Genomic DNA, 27631 nt, shown 5'->3' with positions numbered 1-27631 from the left:
ATTATAAATTGCCTTGTATGTACTGACTAAAAATAGCAATCAGGACTTTGAGGGAGTTTTCTAGGTTGTCAGCAATATAATTTTGATGTCTCTTACTGTTGGTTTTGTGCCTGAAAGTAATTCATGCTATAAAAGCTGATCTGAATTTCTCAAAATTCAATATAAGCCACTTATTCCATAATGGTTTTAAACTTCTGGTCAGCCTGAAAGAAGTATGAAGTATAGTATGTTTTTTGTTTTGTTTTGTTTTTTTACTTCTCATGTTTCATACCTTAAACTGTCAAAATAAGTAAGATTTCTTCAGAGAATCCATAAAAGTTCTACCTAAGCTTTTAAAAACTGTTGATCAGGTTTTAGATCTGACTGATAAAATTATGGTCTTGCAATGCCTTATTTTATATCTATGATTTTATGGTAGCAGTAATTTTTTCCAGATTATTGCTAACTCTGTTCATCTCTGTTGTGGAAGCTGATTTCTCTCTTATGTGAATACAGCTGTACGTTAAAATAAAGAATCTGATGTTTTGGCTTTCCTGTGTACTCTTAGGTGAGTTGTGTAACCTCATAACGCTGGATGTAGCGCACAATCAGCTTGAACATCTTCCAGAAGAGATTGGAAGTTGCACGCAGATCACCAACCTTGACTTGCAGCACAATGAGCTCTTGGACCTGCCAGAAACCATAGGTATGTAAGGAGGCTGGAGAGGGGAAAATACATCTCTATTTCAGTATGCTCAGTGAGAGGAACAAATTTAAGAATGAGTATTTGGTTGGTGACTATAGAATGAATGGTGTTCTGCTCAGGGCAGCATCTCCCTTGAGATCAAAAGCAAGGTGTGCGTGTTACTTGACATGTGGAGTCCAGATTTCTGAATGCTATTATTAAGTCTAGCTACGCTGCGGACTGTGGCATTGCCTGTGCATAGGAGTTACAAGAAAATCCATCACTTCTAACTCTAATTTAAGCTGTTCAGTGTTTATGAGTAAATATCTACAGCTTTTCTGTCCACTCTGTAGTGAAACTGGTCATTTATTGACTTATTGAAGGACTGTTAGTTAATATTTTGGTAGATATTTTTAACTGTCCTCTTTGGTTAGAGGAAAATAGAGAAGACGAAAAAGAAAAACATTTTAAGTGAATTCTTTGTTTTATGCTCTTTAGTGGAATGATTTGAAAACTTTCTTCAGAGTCCACAACGCTGCTGTGCTCTAATGTGGTAAAATACAGGGTTTTCTAGCTTAGTTTGAGAATAATAGACTGAAGTAAACATCATTTCTTGGTTGGTTTCAGAATCTCATATAGGCTGAGACAACAAAAGGTGACTTTCCAATTCAATTAAATTCATTTTGAACAGATGGCAGAAAAAGATGCAGGTTGTCTATTTAAAAAGACAAAAAACCAAGGCAGTAATGATTTTAAGCTCTGTCCCCAAAACATTCATGGGAAACAAAATGTTACCACTTGGACAATACTTATTATTAAACATTTCATTAATGTACTTTAAAGTATAGTGAAGAAGTGATTGAGCAGAAGTGAGGAACCACTTAATAAAATTCCAACTTTTGTTTTAGCAATAAATTGTTGACTGTGGAGTTACTGTAGCTTTTTATTTAGAAAGTTTGACCTGAACGGAGTTTACACTGATGAAATATCCACTGTAGCTAAATTTCCTTCCTGGGTTGATGATATTTTTAAACTCTGAAGATCTCTTTCCATCTGGAATTTGCATCCAGCTTAGACCATTCATAAGTACAGCCTTATTTTTGTAGCTATTTTTTGTCAGTCTTAATGAAAGCTGTTTTAAATAAAGTCTACACGTGCTGTACATGTCATATTTAGGGATATAGTTCTCTGGATGAACTGCTTGTTATGGGGAAAATTCTCTAATAAGTTGATGATATCCAGCATCAGAGTTAATACATCACTATTGTTATTTCTTGTACAGAATATTAGTATAATTTATTGAGATGACTAGCAGTCATTAAGCTTCTCGGAGGAACACGAAAGTCTGACTTAGAATATCCTGTGAGAATGTGCTAGCAGAAAAAGGTCTTGGGATAGACAATCGCACAGTCGTTATTTAGCCGATTAAGTCATTTGAGATGGGAAATTACTGAGAATGCAATCAAAATGGTTTGAGTCATTTATTTTTTAAAAAATTTATTGTACCTTTAGGTTGTTTATGTTGAGCCAAATTTGTACCTTGGCAGACTAGATTTCTGCAAATTCTCGTTATTTTGGTTTCCCATTGCATTGTTTTAAGGCATTTTCATCATATTCTGAAGTTATTTTTTAAATGTATATAGCTATCTCTTTGCATTGCTTATTTGAGCAGAGCATCGATGCTTTATAGCTGAACAAACTATCAAAGACAGATGAATAATAATAAGAGATAAGAGTGTACTATACTATCTTTAACTTTATGCTTGTTCAGTTTTTGTACTGCTGGAAAACATCTGTTCTTTGTATTGACCAACATGAGTATTTTTGCTTAAAATAAAAACTTAAAACCAGAAATCAGTATTTGTGCCACATAAAATACAGTTCAGAAGCAGCTAGAATTGAATACTTAAGGGGAAAAATTTAAACTCCGGTTTAAATGATAACGATCAACCTACATTTATGCATGTTACAAAAAAGGCAGCCTTAGCCAGTTCAGCAACATTGGCTTTATTTCTTAGTCATCACAGTTTTGGTTCAACATTAAAGCAAGTTGCGGCTTGATTTTTAGATTACAGCTTGCTTTGTGGTTAGGACTGTTCAGTGAGAGAGTTTTAGTACTGAGAAAAACAGAGTGAATCGTGTATGGCCCTGGAAGCAGAGTCTGGCTTGCTGTTGTTTCGAAGCCGTTGTAATAGTACCGAGCTGCCGGATGGCCTTTCCAACCCCTGAATCTTTCCTCCCTTGAGCTTCTCTCTCCCGCTGTCCTCGCGGCTGTCTGCCCGGTGTTTGGCGTGACTACCGATTCTTGCAACGTTTGCACCCTGCCAGGCTCCAGCACGCTGGAGGTGCAAACGCTGCTGATGTTTCCCCAGTTTAGTCAAATGCGGGGTGGGGGGTGGGGGCTGGTTATCACAGACTGGGTGCAAGAGACACCGAATGCATTTACTCAATATAAATATTTAATGTGCTGTGAGCCTCTTGTTATGGAAAAGACTTTCCATTACTGCTGGATCAATCCCCTCCTCTCCCACTAAGCCCCTTTTGATGGGGGGGGGGGCTCTGCCAAGCTGCTTTGAAAAACAACCCCCGTGCCCCGCCACCTTCCTTCTCTAGGTCTTCCTCCCGCGCTGCCAAAAAAATCCCAACCCTGGGAAAACTGGTGAAGCGCTTCTTAAATTTATTGCTGGACTATCTAACCACAGAGATTTCTGGACCTGCTGTAAGACTGCTAATGAAAAAAAAAGTGCGAAAGGCTTGTTTTCTACCTGATAGTGCGGCACTGAAACGTGAAGGAGTTGTAGGGAAAGGATGTTGAAGGGGGACGTGCGGGGAGTGGTAGGGAAGGGATTATACATCCTCAGTGATTACAGAGGTAGCACAGCCAATATAGTCACTCTGTGCAAATATAAAGGTCTTGTTTCGGTTTAATACTTTATAAGCACACTCCTTCATACAGTAACTAATGTCAATTTTAGATATTAGTTGTCAGGAAGTGACCTAATGTCTTGCTTTACAGATACTGGCTTAATACATTCATATCTGTATTTCTGTTGATTGAAAATTGTGAAGTACTTTGTATATTAGATCACTTCCTGTAAGAAAAATGAGCTTTGTGGAACGGCTTAGCACATTCCAAGAGTCTCAAGTCTAGAATCAAAATCAAAGTGGGATCTTGGGCTTTTAATTGCAGAGCCTTTTCTCTCTACCCCCAACCCCCCCACTTTTTTTTGGCGGGAGAGGGGTGCAGGGAGGAAATTATGAGCTACTTTTATTTAAACAATGTCTTATCTCTGTATGCCTAGCTGGTGTGCTGATAAGAGGGACTATCCAAAAGATACTTAAATGGTGGTAAATAGCACACCATTTATATTAAAATGAATACTTGGACTTTTGAGGCAAAGAGAAAGCAAATTTTGGGTGGAGTGAAGCATTTCGGTTAGCTAGCCATTGGATTATAAACTAGCTTAAAAATATTGTTCTGTAAATACCACATTGTGAGCGCTCTCTCTTTGAAAATTAATTTTAGCATTCTATATAAATGTGTTTGTAATTTCTTATTTAAAAAGGCAAAAGCACTTATTTGAGAAAGTAAATCAAGAGAAACAGAATTACAGCATTGAAAAAAATAAGATTTTCATCTATTTTGTAATTTTCCTTTTTTTTGTGTTTACATGTGCAATCTGATTATAGTCAAATGTGGCATATTTGTGGACATTTCAGGCAACAGACATTTTAATAGGAAAAAGAATAGTCAGTTGAAAATGCTCCAAAATGATGCTTTAAAAGCACAAAAAATTCTGTAACTGGACACACTTTCCAATGTCTGACATGGCTTTGTTCCTAAAAGATGATTAGGAAAATCAGAAGAGTATTTGAAGCCTAGAATCCATGCCCTTCACTGTGATAGATGAGCGCCAAGCTGAAAACTTGCATGAAAGCAAACATATGGAGAGACTTTGTCGTTTTTGCTGGTTGAAAGCGTGCTGCAAATTGTGCTTCTAATAGTTTTAACCTTAGTGTTTACCTCTCAGATCACTGTTGTGCTTTTATGAAAAACAGATGATAAGCAATGTGGACTGAGGTAGGAATGTGCACCTGATACAGCTCAGATTATACAAATTGCAGCTGAACGCTTTAAGTCCTTAGATGTATTAGTAAAGACCTTTCTGTAGAGAAGGAGAAGCACTTAAAAGTGGCATTTTAAGTATACCAGGCTTAGCAAAAGCATCTATAAGGGGCTAACTCCAGGAGAATTTTTCTTCTGAAAATTGTGACGAATGTGCTGGTCTCTGAAAATCAGTAGAGTGCCTTCAAGGCTTATGGGTGCTGCTCTGGCCATCCACAACTGATGGGTTTGATGTTTCAAACAAAGCATAAGCATATAGGCTCCTGCTCCAATTTTGATGGCACTATTCATAGTCTTAAAATTGAAGCATGAGACCTCATCTTTGATCAGTCAGGGTCTATGAGCTTTCAGTACCTTGCAGGATCAAGTCCGTTTCCATAGTCTCATAATGCGAGCTCTGGTCAGCATTCGGTGCTCTCCCGAATGGATTGTGCTGTTAATGACACATTTTGAGTTACGTTCTGCTATAATTTGTCAGTCACGAAGAAGCTCTACCTTTTCTTTACCTCCTGGAAAGCAGTTAACTCTCGCTCTCTTAATCTAGAGCCTCTTGACCGTTGACGTTTTTGGGTTGTTATAAGCCTTTGCTAGCGCTCACGGTATTCTCATAAACAGAATGAAGCTTCTGGTTCTTGGTTTCACTTCTACACTTGGTAAATATAAAGCAGTGAAATTGTCTAGAAAATCATGAGCAGCACGGAGAGGGTAGATAGGAAGTGATGGTTCACTGTCTTGTCTAATGGCAGAACTGGTGGCTATGAGGCAAGGCTGCAAGGTGTCAACCTCAACTGAGCAGGATGTACTTCTTGCAGTGGGTAGGTAATGCTTGTGTGTCCATGTTCACACAGGTTGCTGTAGATGCTAAAAGCCCATGGGCCCGCAGGGCAACTTGACATTTTTGCAGAAGAAAAATGTATCTGTTGCTGCTAAATTTAGGAAGTCCTTGAGCCGTACACTGTTGAATGCTCCCCAGGCTCTTGGAGAAGTTTCACAGTGTGTTTTCCCTCTTCTTAGATTCTTCTCTTGGCATCTGCTGCTGAGCACTTGTTTCCAGAGAAAAGATGTTTGGCTAGATAGATCTGTGGTCTGAGTGCAATCATTTCCTTAGTTAGCCAAAAAATGATACGTGTTATATTCATGCGTTACATACTTTTATGTGTTTTTTTTTAATATAGTTGAGCAGATTTGAAAATTAAATACATCTATCACATAAGAAATTTAACGTTTTTGTACACTGCCAATTAGTTGTAAATTGTTCTTTGGTGAGTTACATTGATATAAATCTTTAATTTCGCAAAAAGGATTTTAATATTCCATTCAAAAGGAAAATATGACTACCAATGAAGAATACAATGAAATAAATTTCAGTTGCTTTGTGTTAGTGTGGGAAATATGAATTGAGTAAAATTTAATGATTGAGTAAAACGTAATGATTTAATTGAAAATTTGAAATAAAAATCCCAACTTTTGCTTTTGACTCTGTTGCAATGTGTAGCATTTTGTATGATTTTTGTATCATTTTCAGTTTTGAATTGCAAGCTAATTATGATTTCCTTTGATTATCTTAGTAAATAAATCTCTGATCCAACATTACATAGTTAAATACGTTCTATTCTCCTGTTAAAATTAGGCTAGCTTCTCTTGGCTTAATAACTCTGAGTTTGTTTATTTGATGTTTCTTCGTGAAAATATTTTGTGCATTTTCTATTTTGTCTGTGGATTCCTTATGGTACGATTAGGATGGGGACAGTTTTTTTTAGGGAATGGTTTTTTTTTTACCATCACGCAGTAATTAGATACGGAGACCAATATGTATAGACATATTATAACTGAAGCTCTGCATTTTCAGAAAGATTTGTATGCTGTGGAAAGAAAAAGAAGCCCATAACCTTATTTTGTTCATGTGAGAAGCAGGCATGAGGGAAGAGTGATTCAAAGGAACGCATCAGAATCAAGACAAGCAGGTCTATTACAGTTACATGCATTTTGGTGAAAGCATGTTAAATGAAGTTAAATTTTCATAGCTTAGAGACCATTTCAGAAATGTGTCACTAAGACTTTGTGCTCCATAACCTGACACAGGCATTGTGTATAGTGCATGTCAAATGCATTAGCCTCTGTCACTCAGATTTTGCCAGCATCTTGCAAGCATCTTTCATACATACAGTTTGTGATGATTGTGGTCTTGAATCAGAATTGAAAAATAAATACCTGCTGAAACGGTCATGCTTTAGTCTTAATCTTGAAATAACTTGGGAAACTTGTGTTTGGTTGGTTCTATTGGATTGAAAATAGAGAGGAGTTGCATTAGTCTCTTCAAATGACATTTAAACCAATAAAGGTGGTAGTGATTCATTTTAAAGTGATATTAGTATATTTTTTTAATAGATTAAAATTAATCTGTCTTTTAAGAGATTTTTCTAGACTTTTTACAAAAAGGATAATGCACTTGGGTTTGAACAGGACAAAAATGGTAGACCCCTTATGACCTTGTAATTTGTGAGTCTGAATCTACCTCCTGATATACCTCCTGATATGGCCAGAAAGAAAAATCAGAATACATTAAAAAAATCTAGCTGTTAAGTCAATAAAGTCCAGAGTTCCTAAGTAAAGTGTTATTTCTGTTGTGCTCAGCACTCTTAAACTTACTGCACCTTTGCGTTTGGCAGAGTGTAATTACATGTCAGGCTTTGGCTTTGGTGGTTGGTAGCACTGATCAGGAGGGATTCCCTCCCCTCCTACAGTTCTGTCCCCATCCCAACTCTTCGTAAAACATCAGGGATTAGCTGGAGAATATTAAGTAGGATGTTCCAGCCGTGCAAGTTTCAGAGAGGATTTGCCTAGTGTTAGATGATTGATTGGTAAAAGCTGGTTTAGACCCTTACAAATCTAAAAGCCGTGGTTTAGGAAGAAGTTGCCCCTAGATCAGTTGTGTAAAGATTTAGGATTTTGTTCTGCTTTTCTCTGCAACATGCTTACTGAGAACATTTTCAGGATATCTTACTTGACAGTCATTTCTTGCTGTAGCAAGTGGTGGACGGTGGTAGACATGATCTTTGCTTGCAGAATGCAGTTTAAGATTAAAATGGTTTAATTGGAAGTTTTTCCTTTACTCTGTAGCTGTCTGGTGAGATGTCTTGATTTCTGACAAGAGGTTAGATTAGGCATGCCAGTAACTTCTTTAACTTAAAAAATCTGTGAAACTGTTCAACACTTGCCGTGGAGCATGGATGACATCCGGAAAAATTAATATGTAATAAGTACAGAGTATCTTCTAGCTTGCTTCAAGGCTATTTTAGGCTAGGAGCACTGCTGAAATATTTTAACACAGTATTTAATCTCTATACGTCATGGGCCACCTGAGGCTGTCCAATCTCTGCCAGAAAGTTTTCAACTCTTTAAAAGTCTTTAGGTCCTGTCTTCTTTGGGTTTTATAATCAACTGTAACATCTAATACACACCGAACCTCTTTGACTTTTTCTTCTGTATTATACTCCTTAATATTCTCAGTACCTAATTAAGGTGATGTGATATGTTAAGTTTACTGTGATATCTGTTTATTTTTTGAAAAATGGCATGAAGTTTGGGTTTGATTATTTCTGGATGTATCTCTCTTCTGTCTGTTAGAAATGGCATCTGGTGCCTTCTGTATGCGAAGCAGCAATATATGTTCCTTCGAAGATGATCCCTTAGTGAACTGTGCTCTATGAAATACGAAATGTGTAGTAGTGTGGAATGTGTTCTTTAATAGATAGCTACTTATAACATGTGAAGTTTAATCAAATCAAAATCTAAGGATATTTAGAAAAGTTGGAAATTCTGGAATAGAGCTATGCTGTTTGTAGCAAGCTGCTGTAATTATCTGCTGCATGCTAAAGCTTATGTATACTTTTGATTGCAATCTAAAGGGAAGGTTTTTTGATATCCACAGCTCTTATGAGTCTGCTTTATGTTTGGATGTTATCTGTAGAAAGGATATTCTCTAATGAACAGATTTTTAGTTGATTTGTGTGTTTCTGGTATATTTAAGAAAAAGGTACTGACCCTGATATTAAACTAGCTTGATGAACTAAGCTGAATAAAACAGACTGACCATTCCATGTTTTGTGGTGTAGTAATATTTTGTTATTAAGCAATGACCCTTTATTTAAGGGGAGAGAATTTGAAGGGTTATTTTGATTAAGGGAGGGCAGGGGTGGTGTGTGGTGGATCTTGGAAAAAGAGAGCGTTTGTCAGTCCCTTTAGAAGATGCTGGTTGGACTTTGAATGAGGAATTTGGATTTCTTTGTATTATTCAACACACCAGATTCTGTTTCTCTTGATTTTGAACTATTTGAGAAATTAATTTATTACTCCTATTTAGAGAACCACTTCAGCTGATCTATCTAAAAACCAAGTGTATTTTTGTCAGCATGGCTTTCTGATTCATTTCCAGTCTATCTTTCTTGTTGGAACTGGCAAACACCCATTTTTTATTTGACTAATATTTTTCAGATATCTTTTAATAAAGAAATTAATTTAAACAATTTATTCAGAGTCTCATCTCTAGTAACAGGATTTATTGCAGCTTTTTTTTGGATTTGCGTTCTCCCAAGTAATTTTTAATTTATTTCTGTGCAAATTAAACAGCTAACCCTGAGAGACATGTAATCACACCAATGAAGTGACTGCAAATTCTGTACTTATGTTGCTTCAAAACTGAGAACTCGGAGAAGAGGTGTCGCAGTGGGAGGAGTGAAGCCTCCTGATGGCTGTCAATACACTTTGCGTGTGGTAAAATGGGACTGAAACAATTGCTACAAAAGTGGCTGTAGGAAATCTGATTCCCGAGACTGTTTGATTGTCAGGCAAAAAGTTGAACTAAAACAATTTTGCCGTCACTTTCTTATGCCTGGCATTTTGTACTAAGAAAAAAAAAGTTTAAGGCTTAGTTACGCTATAAGATCTTATTTTCAGAAGTACTGATGAACTGGGCAAACTTTTTTTTTTTTTTTGGAATGGGCTTCCTAGAGAAAAAAATTGGAAAGATTTTTGCCAGTCGCTTTTCCTGCCAGTAGCTGCTTTTCAGTTGTGGTTATCAAACTGTCGTGTTTGTGAACATCTAGTGTTGCTCTCTTGTGAGTCATCCTACCTGTGAGCCTGCAAGGCTGTGCTTTGGGAGCCCCGCTGAGGTATGGTTTCAGTGCCCAAGTATGACTGCAGACGGTCGTGATGATGTTGTAACTGACTGAATTGATCCAGATCAGCTGTTACCTCTCTTGTCTGTCTTCTAAGAGGGCAGGATTGGTCTGAAGGCAGAATGTCAGTGAAGTGCTTGAAATGGTGCTAGGTCAGAAATCAGCAGGTAACCTGGAGACTAGTCGAGGCCTTGTAGAATAGCCGAAGAACTGGCTGAGGAAATGAGACAGCAGGTTGCGCTGCAAGGGGGAACGTGGACTGAAGGGAGTTTAATAGCGGAGTTCTTTCAGGACGAAGTCCAAAAACAGTCTTGTTTAATAATTTCACTAATGCTTTTGGCAGCAAAAGTCAACATCTGTAAATTAAGTGTGCTGATGGGGCAAAAAAAGAGGGGGAGGGAACGGAATATGCAGAAGAGCTAGACGACGATCTTGAGATGAGAGCGCTATAAGGGCAATCGTTTTTATTTGCACAGTGTGCAAGGTCTGCTGTTTAGGAACCTCTAATAATTCCTGTTGTAGACTGCAGTTTATCACTTGGCTATCAGAGAATATAAAAGACCAGCACGTGTTAGTGAACGGCCCGAGGATTGGGAGGAGGTGCTCAACAGTTCCATGTTGCAGAGTAACGCTTGGCTAGTCTGGGAGATATTTGCAGGATAGTGGGAGCAAGTCTTAGCATCGTTGTACCGGACACTAAGTCTGACCTCCTGCTCCTTAAAACTCTGGCCACTCTTAAAAAATGGGTACATTTTAACAAGCTGAGCACAGGGAAGAGCTATAAGGATCATTATGTTTTGTGAAGAAGAGCCTAGGAAATCTGGCTTGTCCCGCTTATCAAAATAAAAGCTGATAAAGCACACGGTTGCCCACCAGGATACGTTCACAGTGATGGATGAATATAAACTCTGAGACTGAAAAGATATTTAAGTTAAAGCATAATGTTGGCATGAAAATAAATGACAAGAAATTAGTTGTAAATAAATTCAGACTTGGAATTAGCAAGCAGCTCCCTCTGACCAGATCCGTTGGACCGAAGGACAGCCTTTCCAGGAGCAGCAGTAGAGGCACCACCACTGATGAAGTCCTGGCTTAAATCTTACTAGTGAAAGAAATTGTACGGCATAGTTGCCTGGGATAAGGCAGGGCTGGACTCAGAGCACACAAGAGGTCTGGCCCTGTGTTCCTGTGTGAATTTCACTTAAATAACTTAATTTTACCAGTGCAGATTTTGCACTACTGCTTTTGTTGCTGTTCTCAGGATCGACTGCGTTTATTGCTGTGGGGTGTAAAGCAGTCGCAAAGAATACAGCACATGCCGGACACGTGTTCTGCTGCACCCGTGGCACGTCTTTCCCACGGAGGACGAAGATCACTAGGAAAGAGGAATGATGATAAATTTTTCTGGAGAGAAGCTGTTTATACCTGCTTTCTGACAGTGCCCTGAGGATAGCCAGTGTGCATTGTTCTCTCCTGGAAAACTGTGATATAATTTGACTCTCTGTACTGGCTGCTTTGTTTCGTTTTTCTGAAACGCCACATTGCTGGTAGGAACACCGCCACGTACATGCAACCGGTGGTGACAAGCTGGAAGCTGGCAGAGCTGCAGCGTATTGCTAAGCAGCAGTTGGCACTGTGCATCGCCGCGTCCTCTTTGCTCTCCATGAGAGCACCTGATGAAAAACTGAGATAGCATCTCCTTCATTGATTTTATAAATATATGTGTGTGTGTGGGTGTATATATTTTTTTGTGCAACATATATCTGTCATTCGTTTAGTTTATGAACTGGTAAGTACAGATTCGGAGAAGTGCAGCCAGTATGCTTTGTCCATCGCCGGGGCGCTGAATCCCAGCGCTCCTGGTGCCCTGGCTGTGCATCTTGTGCGGGGAAGTGAGGCCGGTTTTCTGTAGAGTCGCGCCTTACCGAGCATGGCATCAAGTAATTATTTTACTTACAAATGTATAAGCTCAGTGTGTATTAGTGGAATGCAGGATCAAAATAGGTGATTATAATTATTCTGTTTAGCCTGTATATACATTATAGAATTTCACCGCAAAAGGTCAACATTTATCTGTCAGAGAGCGATATTGCTAGCTCTGGATTTTAAATGCCCTTTTTTTTAGATAAAGGAAGACTTACTCTGCTGCTCTGCAAAAGAGAATTGGATACTTGCTCTGAAAGGAAACACTTAAAAATATAAATAAAAATGACAATGGGAAATACTGCTAGTTAAGTAGCTCCAGGTTTGTTTTGACAAACAAATTTTTGACAAATTTTGAGAGTCAAATGAAAGTCCTGTGTAGCTAAATTTCAGATGTGCACTGAAAATGTATCTTTGGTTCTTTCTTGATTTGTAGTATCTGGATGATTTTGTTATACGTGGCTTTTTCTGTGGTAACTTTTTACCTTTCACTGTTCTTGTGAATCTCCATTTTGGTAACTACTGTGAAAATTGGAAATGTTATTAGATACGCTGCCAATCTAGCTACTCAGTTATTTAGGGTCATTCTTCAAGTGTATTTTGACCAGTCTAGAGAAGTTGAAGAAAGAGGTATTTTGCCACTCTCCTTGTTGAGACTTCCCCCCTTCCCATTGTATCATTTGCACTGATTTTCATTCTTTGCTTCTTTTTTATTTAATTTCATCCATAGCTTCCAAGCATGTCTCAGATACTACGGTTGCTTCTTCCTTTGCTGTTTCCATAGTCTTTGTGTGTGTACGTATGTACAGACATTCGAATATCTTCTATTTCATGAGTAATTACTTGGACTGCACGTACTGAGCTCCCTTTATCTTTTTTTGAGCAACTTCTTCTATGTATTCTTGCTGCACTTTGTTAAATCTTCTGTCCCTTTTTTAATGTATCTTTCTGGTGTTTCAATATGGAGAATGAATGTGTTGTCCCACTCACTAGTGGCTGTAAAAGTGAGTATAAAATGGTGAATGTTTGCAAGGGTCTAATTGTGTGAACCTGTTCAAAAGCTCCCACTAGTGCAGTGTATGTGTGTGCATAGATGTTTTCTCATCACATGCATGAGCTAGAAGACTTAGCACTGTTCTTTCTACTATTTGCCAGCTGATTTTTTTCAGTGAAGTTCAAGGTCTTATGACTTGCAAGTGAGTCCTAAATGCTCTTGGTACCATACGGTTGATAAGATATCCTTAAACAGTTGATTTTGGTCCTGAGTGCTTATTAAGTCTTTAAAGGTTGGGGCTAAAGGCAGTTTCAGATGGGATTTTTTCAAGTTGCAAGTTTGGCAGGGTTTTTTTTTCTTGACAGAAACATATGTCAACTGGGACTGTCAGCCTGGCAATATTCAGAAATATTTTTAAATGCACTATTGTCCAGATTTTTGCGGATTTCCTCCAGACTTTTCCTTTGGTATCATTCAAAAGCTTGGAAGATTATTTTTTCTATCTCTTTTTAAAGACTGTGTTGCTTTTGGAGGATAGTTAAGGTTTTTTTGTCCCCGTAGAGGAAACTGTTTTGCCAGAACCTAAACTGTGTGAAATATACCCAAGTTTTGGTAATATGAGCCATGCCATGAGCGATGATATCTGTAATTAAAAAAAGTTCTTTTGGGGACATCTGGAAAACTGTAAAAGATTGTTTGTTGGTAGAAAGATCAGGATACAAGAGCATTTACAGTAGATGTAGGCCTTGCTTCCTCACCGTATCATGGCAAACTTAAGAAGCATATACAATATGCATAATATACTTTTATTGCATGTCGTACCTGAGCATCAGAAAAAACTGTAAACACGATGCTTATCCTGTTTTGAGGTGACAGTGTCCTTTCACCATTTGAAAAGCTTGAGGTGTAGAGGGGTTGTGTTTCTTGTCTGCTTTCACACAGTGCGTCTGCAGAAGATTCGGAAATCAAACTGCCTCCTGTTCCTTAGCATTACTCTAATGACGTATTAATAACTGTGCTCTACTTGTAGGAAATCTGTCCAGTCTAAGTCGTCTTGGCCTAAGGTACAACAGGCTGTCGGCAATTCCGAAGTCCTTAGCAAAATGCAGTGAACTTGATGAGCTGAACCTGGAGAACAACAACATTTCTACTTTACCAGAGGTGAGAGTTGCAGGGAGTTGCTGTGGGAGGGAACGTGGTTTCTGTTGTTGTAAGGAACCTCTCTGTTTTGCAGAGGGGTTGGAATACGTGAAGGTATTTCACCTTGCATCACGACTCTAAGGAATACTCTTCATTTTAACCTACATTTGTGTAATTTGAAATATTGCAGTTCTGTATATATTAGGTATATCTAACCAACTAGTAGAGAGAAGCTTGTGTCACACAACCTGTGGCAAGTGGGGAACGATGCGTGTTAATGCGTTCATTTTCCTGAACCTCTTATGACAGCCTATGATAAGGAGTCCAGGTTCCCATCATTCAAGCTGGACAAGAAGTTGTCAATGTTGCTGCTTCATGCCGGTGGGGAAGAAGTAGAAAAATAAAAGTGAAGGCAGGCTATCTTTATCCCCTTCTAACTGAGGCAAGAATGGCCTCTAAAAGTCTGGATAAAGTCTGTCACGGTGACTTGGCCTTAGCATTCTGATTTTAATGTGAAAAAGAATATGCAGTTGACACCAGTGTGGTACTGTCTAGCAATTCATTGACAGATCATCCATCAGTTATGGAAAAAAAAAATTCACATAACTTTTAAGTTTCCAAGTGACTCTGTGAGGATCAGAGGAGAAGTGAGAGAACTGTTTCTCTTCCTCCATTTTTACTTTTTGCAGTTGCTGCACTTGATTGTCATACTGTCTTCTCTCTTGCTTCAGGCTCAGTTTAGGAGCAAAGAAAATAGCAATAGTTAGACGTTTTGGAGGCACCTTTTGCCTACAGAGTCTATAGAAGTCTGTAGAAGTAACACATTCCCTGAACTGAGTACTTTGTTGTTAGCTCTGAGGTGGACAGACAGAAAGACTTAGTCACTGGTGCGTCTTTACCTTTTTGCATGCTACTCTGCTACAATTCTCCGAAATGTGGCCCTGTACTCTCCGTTTTCATGTTGCTGGGTAGCCAGAGTAGTTGGTTACAGAGCATATAAAAAAAAAAAAACCAAAAAACAACAGAAAACCCACAAAAACCAGTTTAGATATCTGCAAACTTTGAAAATATTTAGACTGCTGGATTATACCTTTTGGTTTTTTTTTACTTTGTTTTTTGCAGTCTCTTGAGACTGGTACTAAACACGTAGAGAAAAATCTTCATAGATCCAAACTTTAACACCATATTTTTAAGCTTTCCTAACCTGTTCAAAACAAGAGTCATGCATTTTAACTATTTAATATTAGTAATATATACATGTAACAAGGAATATAGGAAACTTTGCATAGAGGGGAAAAACCTAAATGCATCTAGAGTTAGGCAAAGTATTCATAGCAGCCAAGTACAGTCACTACTTTCCTTCAGATAAATTACTGAACAGTAACGATAGCTTGAAAACATAGAATTTAATAAATGTTCAGGTAAAACTGTCGTTTAAGAAAAAAAACTATTGAGTGAAAGCTACGAGGCAGCTTTTAAGGCAAGAGCTAAACTAGCTCACCCCACTGAGACATATTATAAAAGCAACTACAGTGTAATTACAAATAGATACTGTGAGAGGTGATTACTTGCTCTAAAACATGTTCAGTCATAATACAAAACTCCTTGAGATTGTGCTGCCTTCTCCATATGTTTGCCAATGGTATGTTAGCACTTAAGCTGCTACTCTGCAGCAGTGTATAACTTAGTAGTGCAATCTGTCTAAAAGGAAACATTCTTTGCCATGATGCAAAGAACGACGTTTGCCAAAGAAACTTCTGACTTTCAAAACATAGCTGAAGCTGCTGACAATGCCTAATAAATATTTTATATTAAAAGGATGGGTTGGGAGAAGGCAGCACTGCCACAGTTTTCATAGATACCAAGAGCGTTGCTGTCTTTGTACTGCCGCAGTTCCATTTCTTCCCTTCAAATGTGTGTGTTTGATTACTCTAGGCTATTAAAAATATGCTAGCTAGTATGCTCTAGTATTTTTGTATGGATGCAGACTTCAAAAATGAGTTTTAGAAACGCCAGCATCCATTTAAAGCAAACAAGGGTGTTTGTAACAGATCTCACAGACGGCCTAACTCTAGGAAGAAGACTATCAGTGAAACAAAGAATAGCCAAAAGTGGGGTTTCCTGATCAAAAATTGTACTAGCTAACGATTAGATTTTAATGATTAAAACTGATTTAAAGATCTATTGTTTCATCCTTAGGGAGAAAATTGCTTCACTGATATTTACTGAGAAGCCCCAAGAATTGTATTTCAGTTCTTTGAAATTTTAGCCATGACATGTAGACAAGTCCCTATTTAATCCATTTTATTTATGTTGACATTAACAAGCTATTTAGAAAAGGAAAAGTAACTAAAGCTTTCCTGCTGAAAGCCTCAAAACCATGTTCTTAAAGTTTTTAAGGTGAATATAGCACTAAAATTGACATTAAGAATACAGTTGGAATCATTATCTTGTTATTGCTCTTTTCTGATGGCAGATGTTGCATTAGTTATGGCATGTAATGCCATGCATAAATCTCTAACTTCTGTAATACTTAAGCAAATAGGCCTGAATTCTAGTTGGCATAATAACAAGCAAAGGTGATGCTTCAGCAGTAATTTAGCTCTCATTGTTCTTCTCCATAGTTCCAGCAACTTGCTTGGCACAAAACTGACAGATAAACTGTGAGATCTATGCTGCTGAGATTTTATAAGCTAATAAGATTAGGAAGAGGAATAGAATGAGACTGTGGATTCGACGAATAACTCTTGACATCTAGTTTAACTCCAGGATTTTTGCTTTTGTTTTTTTCCTTAAAGGAGGGGGGGGGGGGAAAGTGGAGTAATATTAATTAGGAATATGTCTGAAGACAGGAAAAAAGCTGGAATTTCTGAAAGCTTCACTGAATAACCCTTCTGAAAACCCCTGTTCTTTCACTTTGCCCTGTCCAGTTGCTTGAAACCTTTGCAGCTTAAAAAGAAACTTCTTGTTCACAGTATTGTTTAATTATTATTTTTATTATTAAATTAACCAAAAATTTTTACTGGAAATATCAAACATACACTTGAAAAACGTAGGTATCAACATACACTTGATACCTGCCTGAGTCCTGCTTTCAACTGTGAGCAGACATCTAAATTAAATGAACTGCGGTTCAGCAGTGCTGGCCGCACTTACTTTAAAATTGGGGCTGGTAGTCGGCCGACAGGGCCTGCCAGGCACGACCCCGGCGTTCTTCAGCGTTGCCCAAGATGCAGCCATGTGTTACGTGAAATTCCTTTTGGAGCAGAAAAGGGTTACAAAAACGTCCTAAGACTATGCTTGTAAATGTGATATGTTTGCTTTTCCTTATCTGCCAAAATATAAGGAGAAAGGGAGAAATAATGCAAAGGCTATTGACTACAGGGGAGAAGTTGTCGCTAATAGAACTTTTATCAAATGGAGCACTGGTTTATGCGCTGCAACAGTTTGTATTTAGCAGATGGACTTGCCGGGAGATGTTTCTAATTAGAACCACGCGGGAAAGGGTATGAGTTCAAATAAACTTGTCCTAAGTTCCTGGGTGGTTTTCTTCTCTTTACAGGGTCTTTTATCCAGTCTTGTCAAATTGACTAGTTTAACACTGGCCAGGAACTGCTTCCAGTCCTATCCTGTGGGTGGCCCGTCCCAGTTCTCCACAATCTACTCTCTCAATATGGAGCACAACCGCATCAATAAAATCCCCTTTGGAATTTTCTCTAGAGCTAAAGTTTTAAGTAAGCTGAACATGAAGGTGAGGCACAGACACATGCTACTGTTTGTAAAATGAATGAGGGAGCGGTGTTTCCTATTCCACGAATTCTGGCAATCTTAATTATATAAGGAATACACTTATGATGCTGAAGTGGACACTGCTGCTGTCAGATGTAGAAGCAACTCCGTATGAGTTTTGAGAAGTACTGTCAAAACGTTGTTGATTTGTCTCTGTTTTTGTTATTAAGCTTCGGACACGTTTGCCTGCGTTTGAACAATGAAAGCAATGTAGTTGGTTGCAGAGTTCTCTAATAGTCAATTGAGTCATGAGTGTGCAGAGTGGCTCATTTCTCCTCTACTCTTGTGGTTTAGATTAAAAACAAAATTATATAAAATATCTGTTAGGTGTGGAGTGTTTTTTTTTTTTTGGGAGACTTTTGGTGGTAGCTGCAGAGCGCAAAGAAAGAAGGCCTTGGAGTGTGCGCCGCACAGTGAAGAGCGAGGGAAAAGGGATGATGTTCTTCTGTGAATGGGTTTGGTTTAAGTTTTGGTAAATGCAAGTACAGATTTAAAAACAAAAACAAAAAAACCCCCTGTTTCAGCAGTAGCTAAGCTCAGCTACTGTTTTGAATGTTTTTTGGCACAAATGTGTTCTTAATTTGCATTATTATTATTATTAAGCACATGCCTGTCTGTTATTCTACATGTTTACCAGTTCTTTGAATGACCTGCTTTTTTTAAAGTTTATGATTTTTGGTCTAAATCACATTTCACAGCAGCATTTTGAACAGTAAGATGTTCAAATTTATTTCAGATGCTTTTACTCTGAGCCACTAGGGTATATTTACTGGTTGATGTGGAGGATTTTGTTTTCTAAACCACATGTACCTGTTGTTTTCAGACGAGCTATGAAGCATTGCTGGCTGTTCCCTGTGTCCCAGCTCAGCCAAGTAGCCAGAACCTTGAGTAAATGTCTTTGATGCTTTTGTTGTTTTGTAACTGTACATCACCTTTTTTTTTTTTTTTTGTACTGGTTGGGAAAGGGGGGATTGGAGGTTTTTTTTTTTTTTGATTTCTTTTGTTTTTTGTATCAAACTTCATATATTTTTAGGATTCCAGCATTACTGATAGCACCTTTGCAAGTTATGGTGGATTTTCAGTTCTTTTTTGTCTCCATTGTATTCAACACAGAAAGGACAAAAATATTATTTTAACTGTTGGGAGATCTGAAATCTTGAGAATCGTGTACTTCTAATTATTCCTCTTCAGTTCACATTGGTAACACAGAGTTGATTCTGTAACTCTAGATTGCTCATAATGTTTTGAGGAATTTGAAGAATGTTTGGGCAGTTATCAACATTTTCTTCTTCCAGTTTAACTGTCTACACTTTTATTATCAACTATTTTATAAGCGGTTTGTTTAATCCCTCAGACACCTTGCTAACCTCTTGTAAATGCAAACCCTAAATGTTTGATATGTTAAATCACAGGACAATCAGCTGACCTCACTCCCCTTGGACTTTGGGACTTGGACTAGTATGGTAGAACTGAACCTAGCTACTAATCAGCTCACAAAAATCCCTGAGGATGTATCTGGGCTTGTTTCTCTTGAGGTGAGAAGAGTATAAATGAACAGTTGACTGGATGAATCCATGTAAATAGGCATTTTCTACTTCAGGTTTAATTCATGGTAATTTGGGTCATCTTGGGAAGAATGTCAAATGAATATGAATATTCATATTCATAAATAGCATATTCATATGCTGTCGAAGTAGATGTGTTTCATCTGCTTATGGTTGTTGTAAATGGCTTTTTGGATGCTGTTCTTTAGCCTTCAGATGAATAACTGTGCCCAAAGGATTGTGTGTGTGTATATGTATGTGTATATATCTATCTTTACCTAAGTAGAAAGAAAATCTTCTCAACTGAAAATTAGTGAAAAACACTAATTTTCATTTTTGCAACTGAAATGGATTCAATCTGAGTTCAGGACCCAGAGAGACGAGCACATAAATGAAAGGGATCAGAAAAGTGTAACGAAATGGTCTACAGCAGAGGTGGCTTGAACATAGTGCTGTGAACCTTGTAGGCAGCCTTGTGGGGATTCATGTAGAGCTTTGAGGGGGGAGAACTCTGTAGGTGGAAACCATGAACTAATCCTGTCTCATCCGTGGTCCTGTTTCCTGAGGTACCTTCAGCAGAGACAGTCAGGGACGTACAGGTAGAGGTGCTTTTTTGGACAACTCTGGCAAAGTGTTAAAGGGATTTTATAGCCTCTGTGAGTCACTGGGAAAAATCTGTTCAAGTACAATAGCAAATGGTGCATTTGAAATTGCAAATTTCCAATATGACTACTGCTCTAAATAATTAATAATTTCCTATAGTTTGATGCAAAAATGATATAGCAGATTAATAGCTATTTATTAGCCCAGTTTTCTTTAAGGCTCTTGTGGATTTGATTGGAAAGTTAGTAACCTCTGACAACTGGAGTTTGTGGGTGTCCTGCAGGCTGCTTGGGTTAGAGAGCTGCATGGCGCGCAAGCCCGTTAGTCCTGTTTTTCTCTGTAATTAAAGAATCAAATACAAAGAATTGTTTGGGCAGTGTTTACACAAAAGCAAATGTTCCCACAGCAATGCTAAGTCAGCTGCATTGCGTATAGGTAATATTTTCTGTTCCTGCCTTTGTTTCTTGATACGCGATTAGAGCGTTACTATTCTTATTGTTATGTGCCTATCTTAGAACATAAAGGAAGGCCACCATAATATTGTTTGTGGTAATGTTTAGTTTCTGGCTTTTATTCATTTTGTTTTTTCACTTTGATTTTCAGTCTTGTTTTCTATTCTGTCCCTGCCTTTTCATGTTTCCAGGCTAGATGAAGCTAGTTAGAGCTGGGGTTACGAGAATCTAGGCACTCGCAAGCTTGGCTGGCTCAACGGGGAGTGGTGAGCGGCTAGAAGGAGCTCCACGCTGGGTGCTCTTTCACATCCTTGTGTTTCAATGTGCCGTATTGAAAAACTAGATGATAGTGTTATTTAAGCAGTAATTACCTTACTACTCACTGGGTTGCTATGAGGCCTGATTATTTCTAAGGGCTGGTTGAGCTTCTCTGGAGGAAAGTGGTATACTAGTGTAAACCCAGTTATTTTATTTGCCTGTGTCAAAATGAATAACTTTTGTTAGTTGACATTGCAAGTAAGGATACATTTCCTGAATCTAGTATCTTTATAATTCAACTTGGGAATGAGCAGAAACATGAGAGGATAATACTGTAGTGGGGGCTACAGAGTGATAGGAGACCATTCTGGAAAGCCAGTGGATATCTGTGCAATGGTCTGCTTAGGTGCTTTGCTCTGCAGGTTTATTTGCTGCTGCCTCTAACCAAAGGGACATATGGAGGGATTAGGATTTTCAAGGAAGACTTAGCAAGCACAGTAAGCGGGTAGCTGTAAGGAAGGATAACAAAATGATAGGGAAATCCAGGAAAATAATGTTTTTCTTTAGTCATTTGAAGAAATAAGGTGTTCTTTGTTTTTGTTCTGTGTTTATCATTATGTAAATTAGTATTTGTAATAACCTTATCATAAAGCTATGCCTTTGTATCACTAATTAAGACTGCTTTTTAATAAAAATCATGTTAATCACCCATTTGATTTTTTTTTATCTTTTCAGTTTGCTTCGATAAATTAAATGTAGGCTAGTCTTGTGTTTGATTACTTGAAAAATCTAAAAAGATCCTGTCTTAATTCTTATTTAATTATTGCATTACTGAAATTATCTGTATTTTTTTTTAAGGTTCTTATCCTGTCAAACAATCTCCTAAAGAAACTTCCCCATGGAATTGGAAATCTACGGAAACTCCGAGAGTTAGATCTAGAGGAAAACAAACTGGAATCCTTGCCAAATGAAATAGCTTACCTCAAGGATCTGCAGGTGAAACAATAATTGGCAGAGATAAGCATCTTATGTTCTTTATTTACACTATGCTGAATTAATTATAGTCTAGTTTGAAGAGGGAATACAGAAGCAAGAGTTAAGAATCTCACTCAACTTCCTCCACAGTTTATCCCCACCAGTTCTTCTACAGATTCATCAGTTGATTTTGAACAAACAGATTTTAAAGAGCTTAACCATATTCTACCATGAATACAATACTACTGCAAGAATATCCTCTGGTTTCAGTAATGTTCATGAAAACTTTTCTATTTAGGATGGAAGGCACTTGTTTTATGCACTTTTTTCATGCACTGCCATCTTAAGTTTGGTGATGCTTAATAGAAATGAAATGTTGTAGCAGACTAGGACATCTTTTATTCAATTGCTGTAGGGTTGAATTCATCAATTATTAGCTGCAGATCTTGTTATTTGAAGTCACAAGTTGAGCTAATTTTTAAAAATGTGATTTCTTCCTTAGAAATTGGTTCTGACTAATAATCAGTTGACCACCCTTCCCAGAGGTATTGGTCACCTTACCAATCTGACGCACCTTGGGCTTGGAGAGAATCTTCTCACACATCTTCCTGAGGAAATTGGTAAGATTCTTTTTTCTGGTTTCATGCTGCGTGGCTGAGCCGAAGCAGTTACTGATACAGAAGATAGGCATCTACTGTGCTTGAAAATAGAGGCCACAAAATTCATGTGAAATTTCCAGAGATAAACAACCTGGTGTGAAACGTGTGCCACAGGAACAGCACTATTAGTGTGTGATCTTTGTCATCTTGTTGAACTGTCGTGAAATGAATGATCTAGCTTTTTTCAGTCCTTCATGCAAAAAGCTGCCAAATGCACATTAATCTGGAAGAATGGTGAGAGTCCTTTTCTCTCAAAATTCTCCCACAAGACTGTATTAGCAGTCACTTCATAAATATATTCTTGGAAAGAGTTCAGTGTAAAAAAAAAAAAAAAAAAAAAAGAAATGCACTGATCCCAGTCACTCTAATTCCATGGTGTAGTCAAAAACCTTGTATAAGGTATAGACAGCTAAAGCAAACTTTTTTGCTGATAGTCCTTCTGCACACACTTCCGTTTATAAAGCGTCGTATTATTGTTCACCTTGACGAGATAAGAAAAGGAAGTGAAGAGGAGGAGATCTACAGAAAGGGAGGAGTAGGATTCTTTCCATCTACTTGAGACATCCAGAGTAAGCAGGATTCAGAACGCCTAAAACTGAAGGGCCAAGCTTCTGAATAGTCAGTTGCAAGTGTATTAGAAGAGCATGGTTCTGAGTTCTTAAGTTATAGTGTTAAAGTGTTTTAAAGTTAGAGTTTTTTATAGAGGCCAAAAATGGTGGGAGAAGCTAGGCAAAGCAAAATATGGTCAGAAACATAGCGATGCTCAGATGGGGGAAGCTGGGTTATGGCTTGTCTCTCCCAGCATCTCTAGTGAAGAGCCGTTACAGTTTCTGCTTCTCGTGTATGTGTTTCAGTGCGAGAAGGGCCTAAAACAATCTAAATACGAAGCTGTAGCATTTATTCAGCTAAACTGAATAAATGAGGTATAATTCCTCTCAGTTCTGTTATTCTGTGTGTTCTCAGCTGTTATCTAAAGGAGATGTTATAACGGACATTTTTACAGAAAACTGAAAAAGATGTAGTTCTAAAAGTTGCTGTGCTTGAAAATGGAAGTTGAGGTGAGTCACTGAATATAGATTCTGTCTAGTAAAAATCTCCAAGCGGTGTGGACTTCTCTCAAGTTTTAGAGCTTCAGTCTAAAAGTTATATAACCTGTATGAACCCAAAAGAATATTTCTTTATATTATTTTATTTTGACCAGGTACACTGGAGAATCTGGAAGAACTGTATCTGAATGACAACCCTAATCTGCACAGCCTTCCCTTTGAGCTGGCTCTTTGCAGCAAACTGTCAATAATGAGTATTGAGAACTGCCCGCTCAGCCACCTTCCACCTCAGATCGTTGCGGGAGGACCCTCCTTCATCATTCAGTTCCTAAAAATGCAGGGACCGTATCGTGCCATGGTCTGATGCTAATCGGATTGTCCAATACACTGTACAAAATACAAACTGCATTAATGTTGTAATTGTCTGTATATGTATATATAATATAATATATGTGGTTTATATTATATTATATATATATATATAAAATATATAAATAATATAAAAAGGCAAATTTAAGACTGCATTATGTGTTTCTGCTAATAGAGGAATCATAGCCATTTAGATTTTTTTTTTTTGTTTAATTCTGTAAAAATGCTTGTCTAAGTTTTCTTTGCTGAATTTGATGGAAGTTATCTGAGTAATCTGGAAATACCAGTTCATTTAAAGCAATTGCCAATGAACTTAAACTTTAAATTTAAGGGACAAAAATAGTTTTGCTTAGATTTACTTTCAGTTAAGAGAAATGTATAACCTTTATATAATGAACTTTTCTGTTATCCTCCCTCTTTTTTGTGTCAAAACCTGAAAGGGTCACATGTCCTGAGGTTGGGATTTTCTTTTAACTTATTTTGAGATTTGAAGCAAATGGTGTTTTTTTATATTGTTTACAGTCAGAGTAAATCACTGGATTTTGTTTTATTTTGATTTGCTCTGTTTTAATCAATCATATCTAGAATTTATATGCCTCTGCTGATGAAATTTTATCAACCGGTTCATATATTAAAACCATGCTCATCAGAACAACTGGCAGGTGAAAAGGATGCAGTCAAAGCAAAAGAAAAAGAAAGAAAGAAAGCTTGAATCCTTTTAAGTCTTGCTTCCCTGAGTTATCAGTTGCAGGCATAACATATCTGAACTGAGCCTTTTGCGGTTGGTCTTTTCTAGCACAAGTAAACCTTTTCAGATTGGTAAAAATATTGAGTATTCTCAGTGAAGAGCAGTTTTCATTTTGTGAAGTAACGATTCCATGAGGTCTAACAGTACAGTTAAGCGGCAAGGAAATAATATATATGTACATTTTTTATTACAATGTTGAGTCATAAACTACCACAGGCAATTTTAAGGATTCCTTATAGTCCTTGTACAATAAATGAATGTGTCTTACTTTTAAACACTGCAATATATGTAAGTTTTAAGGTTGGTTAACAATGTACTACGGTTTTATATCTTGACTTGCCTTGTACCTCCTTCCATTATGGAACTTCTGTGTCCAAGCACAATATCTTCACACTGTGCTGTTTTGCTGCTGAACTAAATGCACTTTTCCCCACAGCTGGGGCACTTGCTTCAAAATATTCAGTTCAGTATCCTGAGTATTCTTTTTTTTTTTTTTTTAAACTTCATCCTATCTGTTTCAGTATTAAACCGATCTATTAAAAAAGAGGCACCTTTTTCATTTGTCCATAGATGTCGATAGCTCAAGAGAAACACTGTAAGTAGTGGCCATTCGGTTTTATCTTGACTTTCTTGGTTGCTTAAAAGGCAGAAGACGCTTCAGGGAAATCTACGCTATTGCTGCACTTGTAGGGCCAGTTGACCTTTTTTAGGAGGCTAGAAACTGTAGAGGCGATTGCATTCCACATGTTTACTGAAGAACTGTCCGCTTTGTACTGCTTGGAGTTGCTGCTGGGCTAGTATGACTTAGAGGACTGTATCTTTTGAACAAAATCCAATCAACTGATGCCATGAGAAATCTATTTCACATGCAGAAGTTTGGGGAATAATATTTCTGGCTTTCAGGCATGCTTAAGTATATGTATTGCCTTGATCTAGTTCTTTCCAGCACTGCAATCTCTTTGTTTATCTGTTCATTAACAAGGAGTAAGTCTAAATGGAAGGCAGGTGGAGATATAAAACTTTAGAGGGCTTAAACATGCTGTAAAACTATTGTAGATGTCACTGGATTTTACTAAGTAATGTCCTTCTCTTTCTCTCTCACGCGCGCTCTCTCTCTCTCTTTCTCTCTCTTTTTTTTCCCCCCCATCTACTGTAGCTTTCAGTTTAGACTTTCGTTTATAAAAGCCTAGTTTCTCACAGTTCTGCCTGAAGTTAATCTTTCTCAGCATTAAGTTGTTAAAATATGAAGATGCTGAAATGTGTAATTTCAAGACTGTAATCTAGCTTCTGAATTTACTGCTAAACCCATACTCTATGCCTTCAGGTCACTAGGGGAAACTGGTTTGATTAATGGTTCCTTAAAACAAAGGTGGCGACCCCTTGTGTTTTAAAGTATCTCGATCTCGTTCCCTGTCTGCTCCTCAAGCCCATTTTTATAAGAGTTGGCAGGATTAAAATTGTTAGTTTGTAAATATGTTGATTATTCACCTTGTTAAGGTACACGGTTAATGACTGTATGATTGGAGTTGACGCTCTCTCACACCGATTCTTGTGGAGGAGAAGTTGGCTACCAAAGTAGTGCTCGATACACTTGCTTAGAAACAAAGTATTCTTTTCATTACACTTGCAGGAATAAATAAAGCTATGTTTTAATTCATTACAATATTAAAAACAGGATATTTTTTCAAACTGTCTTTGTACTAGTATGGTTGTTGCAATGCCAGCTACTCCTGAGCCCTGTTTTAGGAATTCAATGTTAGACGTTCTGAGGTGAACGCTTGGTGGTTTTTCTGGTGTCTCGAGACAGATTTGAATAAAAGCCGTGTGAGAGAAGTTCTGCTCCAGGAAAAACTGAATCGGAGGGGGGAGAAAAAAAAAAGTTTCTCTTTAAAATTAGCCTGAAGTTGACATGTTAAATGTGTTGTGAATTGGGAATAGGTGCATATAAATCCATACATGTACGTATCTGGATTTATATCCAGAGCCTTACACAGATCCATAGAAAGCCAGCTTTTGACAGCTTGATCATTCAAGACAGTCTTAACGTCCTGACATAACAGACTTCTACATTTCCCAGGATGCTGAATTATTAACTGGTGTGGTTTCTAAATTGTATTTAATGCCTGATGGCATTCACTTGGACACATGCTGGCTTGTACACGTTTAAGAATTTGGTTTGGCCTGCTCAATCGAAATATGAGTGGAAAGAACTTCATCCTGACAGGAGTGAGTATGTGTGTATGTATATGTATATAAATACATACATATATATGTATGTATGGCATCATAGACAAGGTGGAGAAATTAAATTTTTAGGATATCTTTGATAAACAGGGTGGATAAACAAGTGAATCCCAGAAAGCTATATTAAAAAAGTGTGACACCCCCCTCCCCTTGCTGAACTGTGGTGTCCTTCAAACAGCCCTTCTAAATTATTTTGAAGTGTGACAATCTTTAGTTTGGGTGAAAATCATGACCTTTATGGCTTGCCCATAGACAAAATATTATCAATTTGGTATGTGTCTCTGCTTGTGTACATATGAATATCTGCATGCACGCATGCTTTATAAAGACACTATCTGGAATCAAGCTATGATTTAACAGGAGCTAAATTACTGTACTATAGACTAAATAGTATTATGAAAATCTGACCAGGTATAAAGCAGATTGGACATTTATTAAATAATGAAAAAAAAGGAATAATTGCCAATGTGACTCAGATTTTGATCACATATTGCATTTAAATCTGCTAAATTAGAAAGTTGGTTGCTAATTCTTGAATGCAAAAATGTTTTATTTTAGTATAAATAGTATAAAACTATTGAAGTTCTATCTCTGGACTACTTAACTTCCTAAACAAAATCATCTGTAATATAAATGCAGTGGAAATACTGCATGTAAAGTTGGGTCACACAGTTATGTAATCAGCACTTTTTTGTTTGTCAGATGCTATTAGAAACTTTTAAAATCATACTCCCTTTTTAGGAAGAGTTTTGTGTTGTAGAGTACTTGCTTCAGTGCCTCTCTTGGATTTAGGTTTCCTCTGCAGTTTTGTCCATCTTTTGCTAATGTTGTGTGAGAAAGTGCATGTTCGGACTTCTTGAAGGTTGTGTTTGCTCATGTACATGATTTAGTAAAACAATACTCAAACTGTTTAACTGGTT

At 37.5% G+C, this 27631-nt stretch overlaps 1 protein-coding gene across 1 annotated transcript in view; it reads left to right on the top strand.

The window, feature by feature from the left end:
- The window catches only part of SHOC2 (SHOC2 leucine rich repeat scaffold protein), a 70864-nt gene extending 44708 nt beyond the window's left edge, over nucleotides 1-26156 (top strand). The window contains exons 3-9 of the mRNA XM_068949632.1: nucleotides 548-685; nucleotides 13915-14045; nucleotides 17587-17775; nucleotides 19226-19348; nucleotides 21529-21666; nucleotides 22148-22265; nucleotides 23506-26156. Of these exons, the coding sequence (XP_068805733.1) occupies nucleotides 548-685; nucleotides 13915-14045; nucleotides 17587-17775; nucleotides 19226-19348; nucleotides 21529-21666; nucleotides 22148-22265; nucleotides 23506-23714 (1046 nt within the window). The 3' untranslated portion in view covers nucleotides 23715-26156. The remainder of the gene's footprint in view (nucleotides 1-547; nucleotides 686-13914; nucleotides 14046-17586; nucleotides 17776-19225; nucleotides 19349-21528; nucleotides 21667-22147; nucleotides 22266-23505) is intronic.
- Nucleotides 26157-27631: the final 1475 nt, after the last annotated feature.

This window comes from Struthio camelus, chromosome 7, assembly GCF_040807025.1.
Source record: "Struthio camelus isolate bStrCam1 chromosome 7, bStrCam1.hap1, whole genome shotgun sequence".
Classification (NCBI taxonomy): Eukaryota; Metazoa; Chordata; class Aves; order Struthioniformes; family Struthionidae; genus Struthio; species Struthio camelus.
Note: the sequence above shows the minus strand (reverse complement) of the source record. Positions and strands in the feature narration are given on the sequence as shown.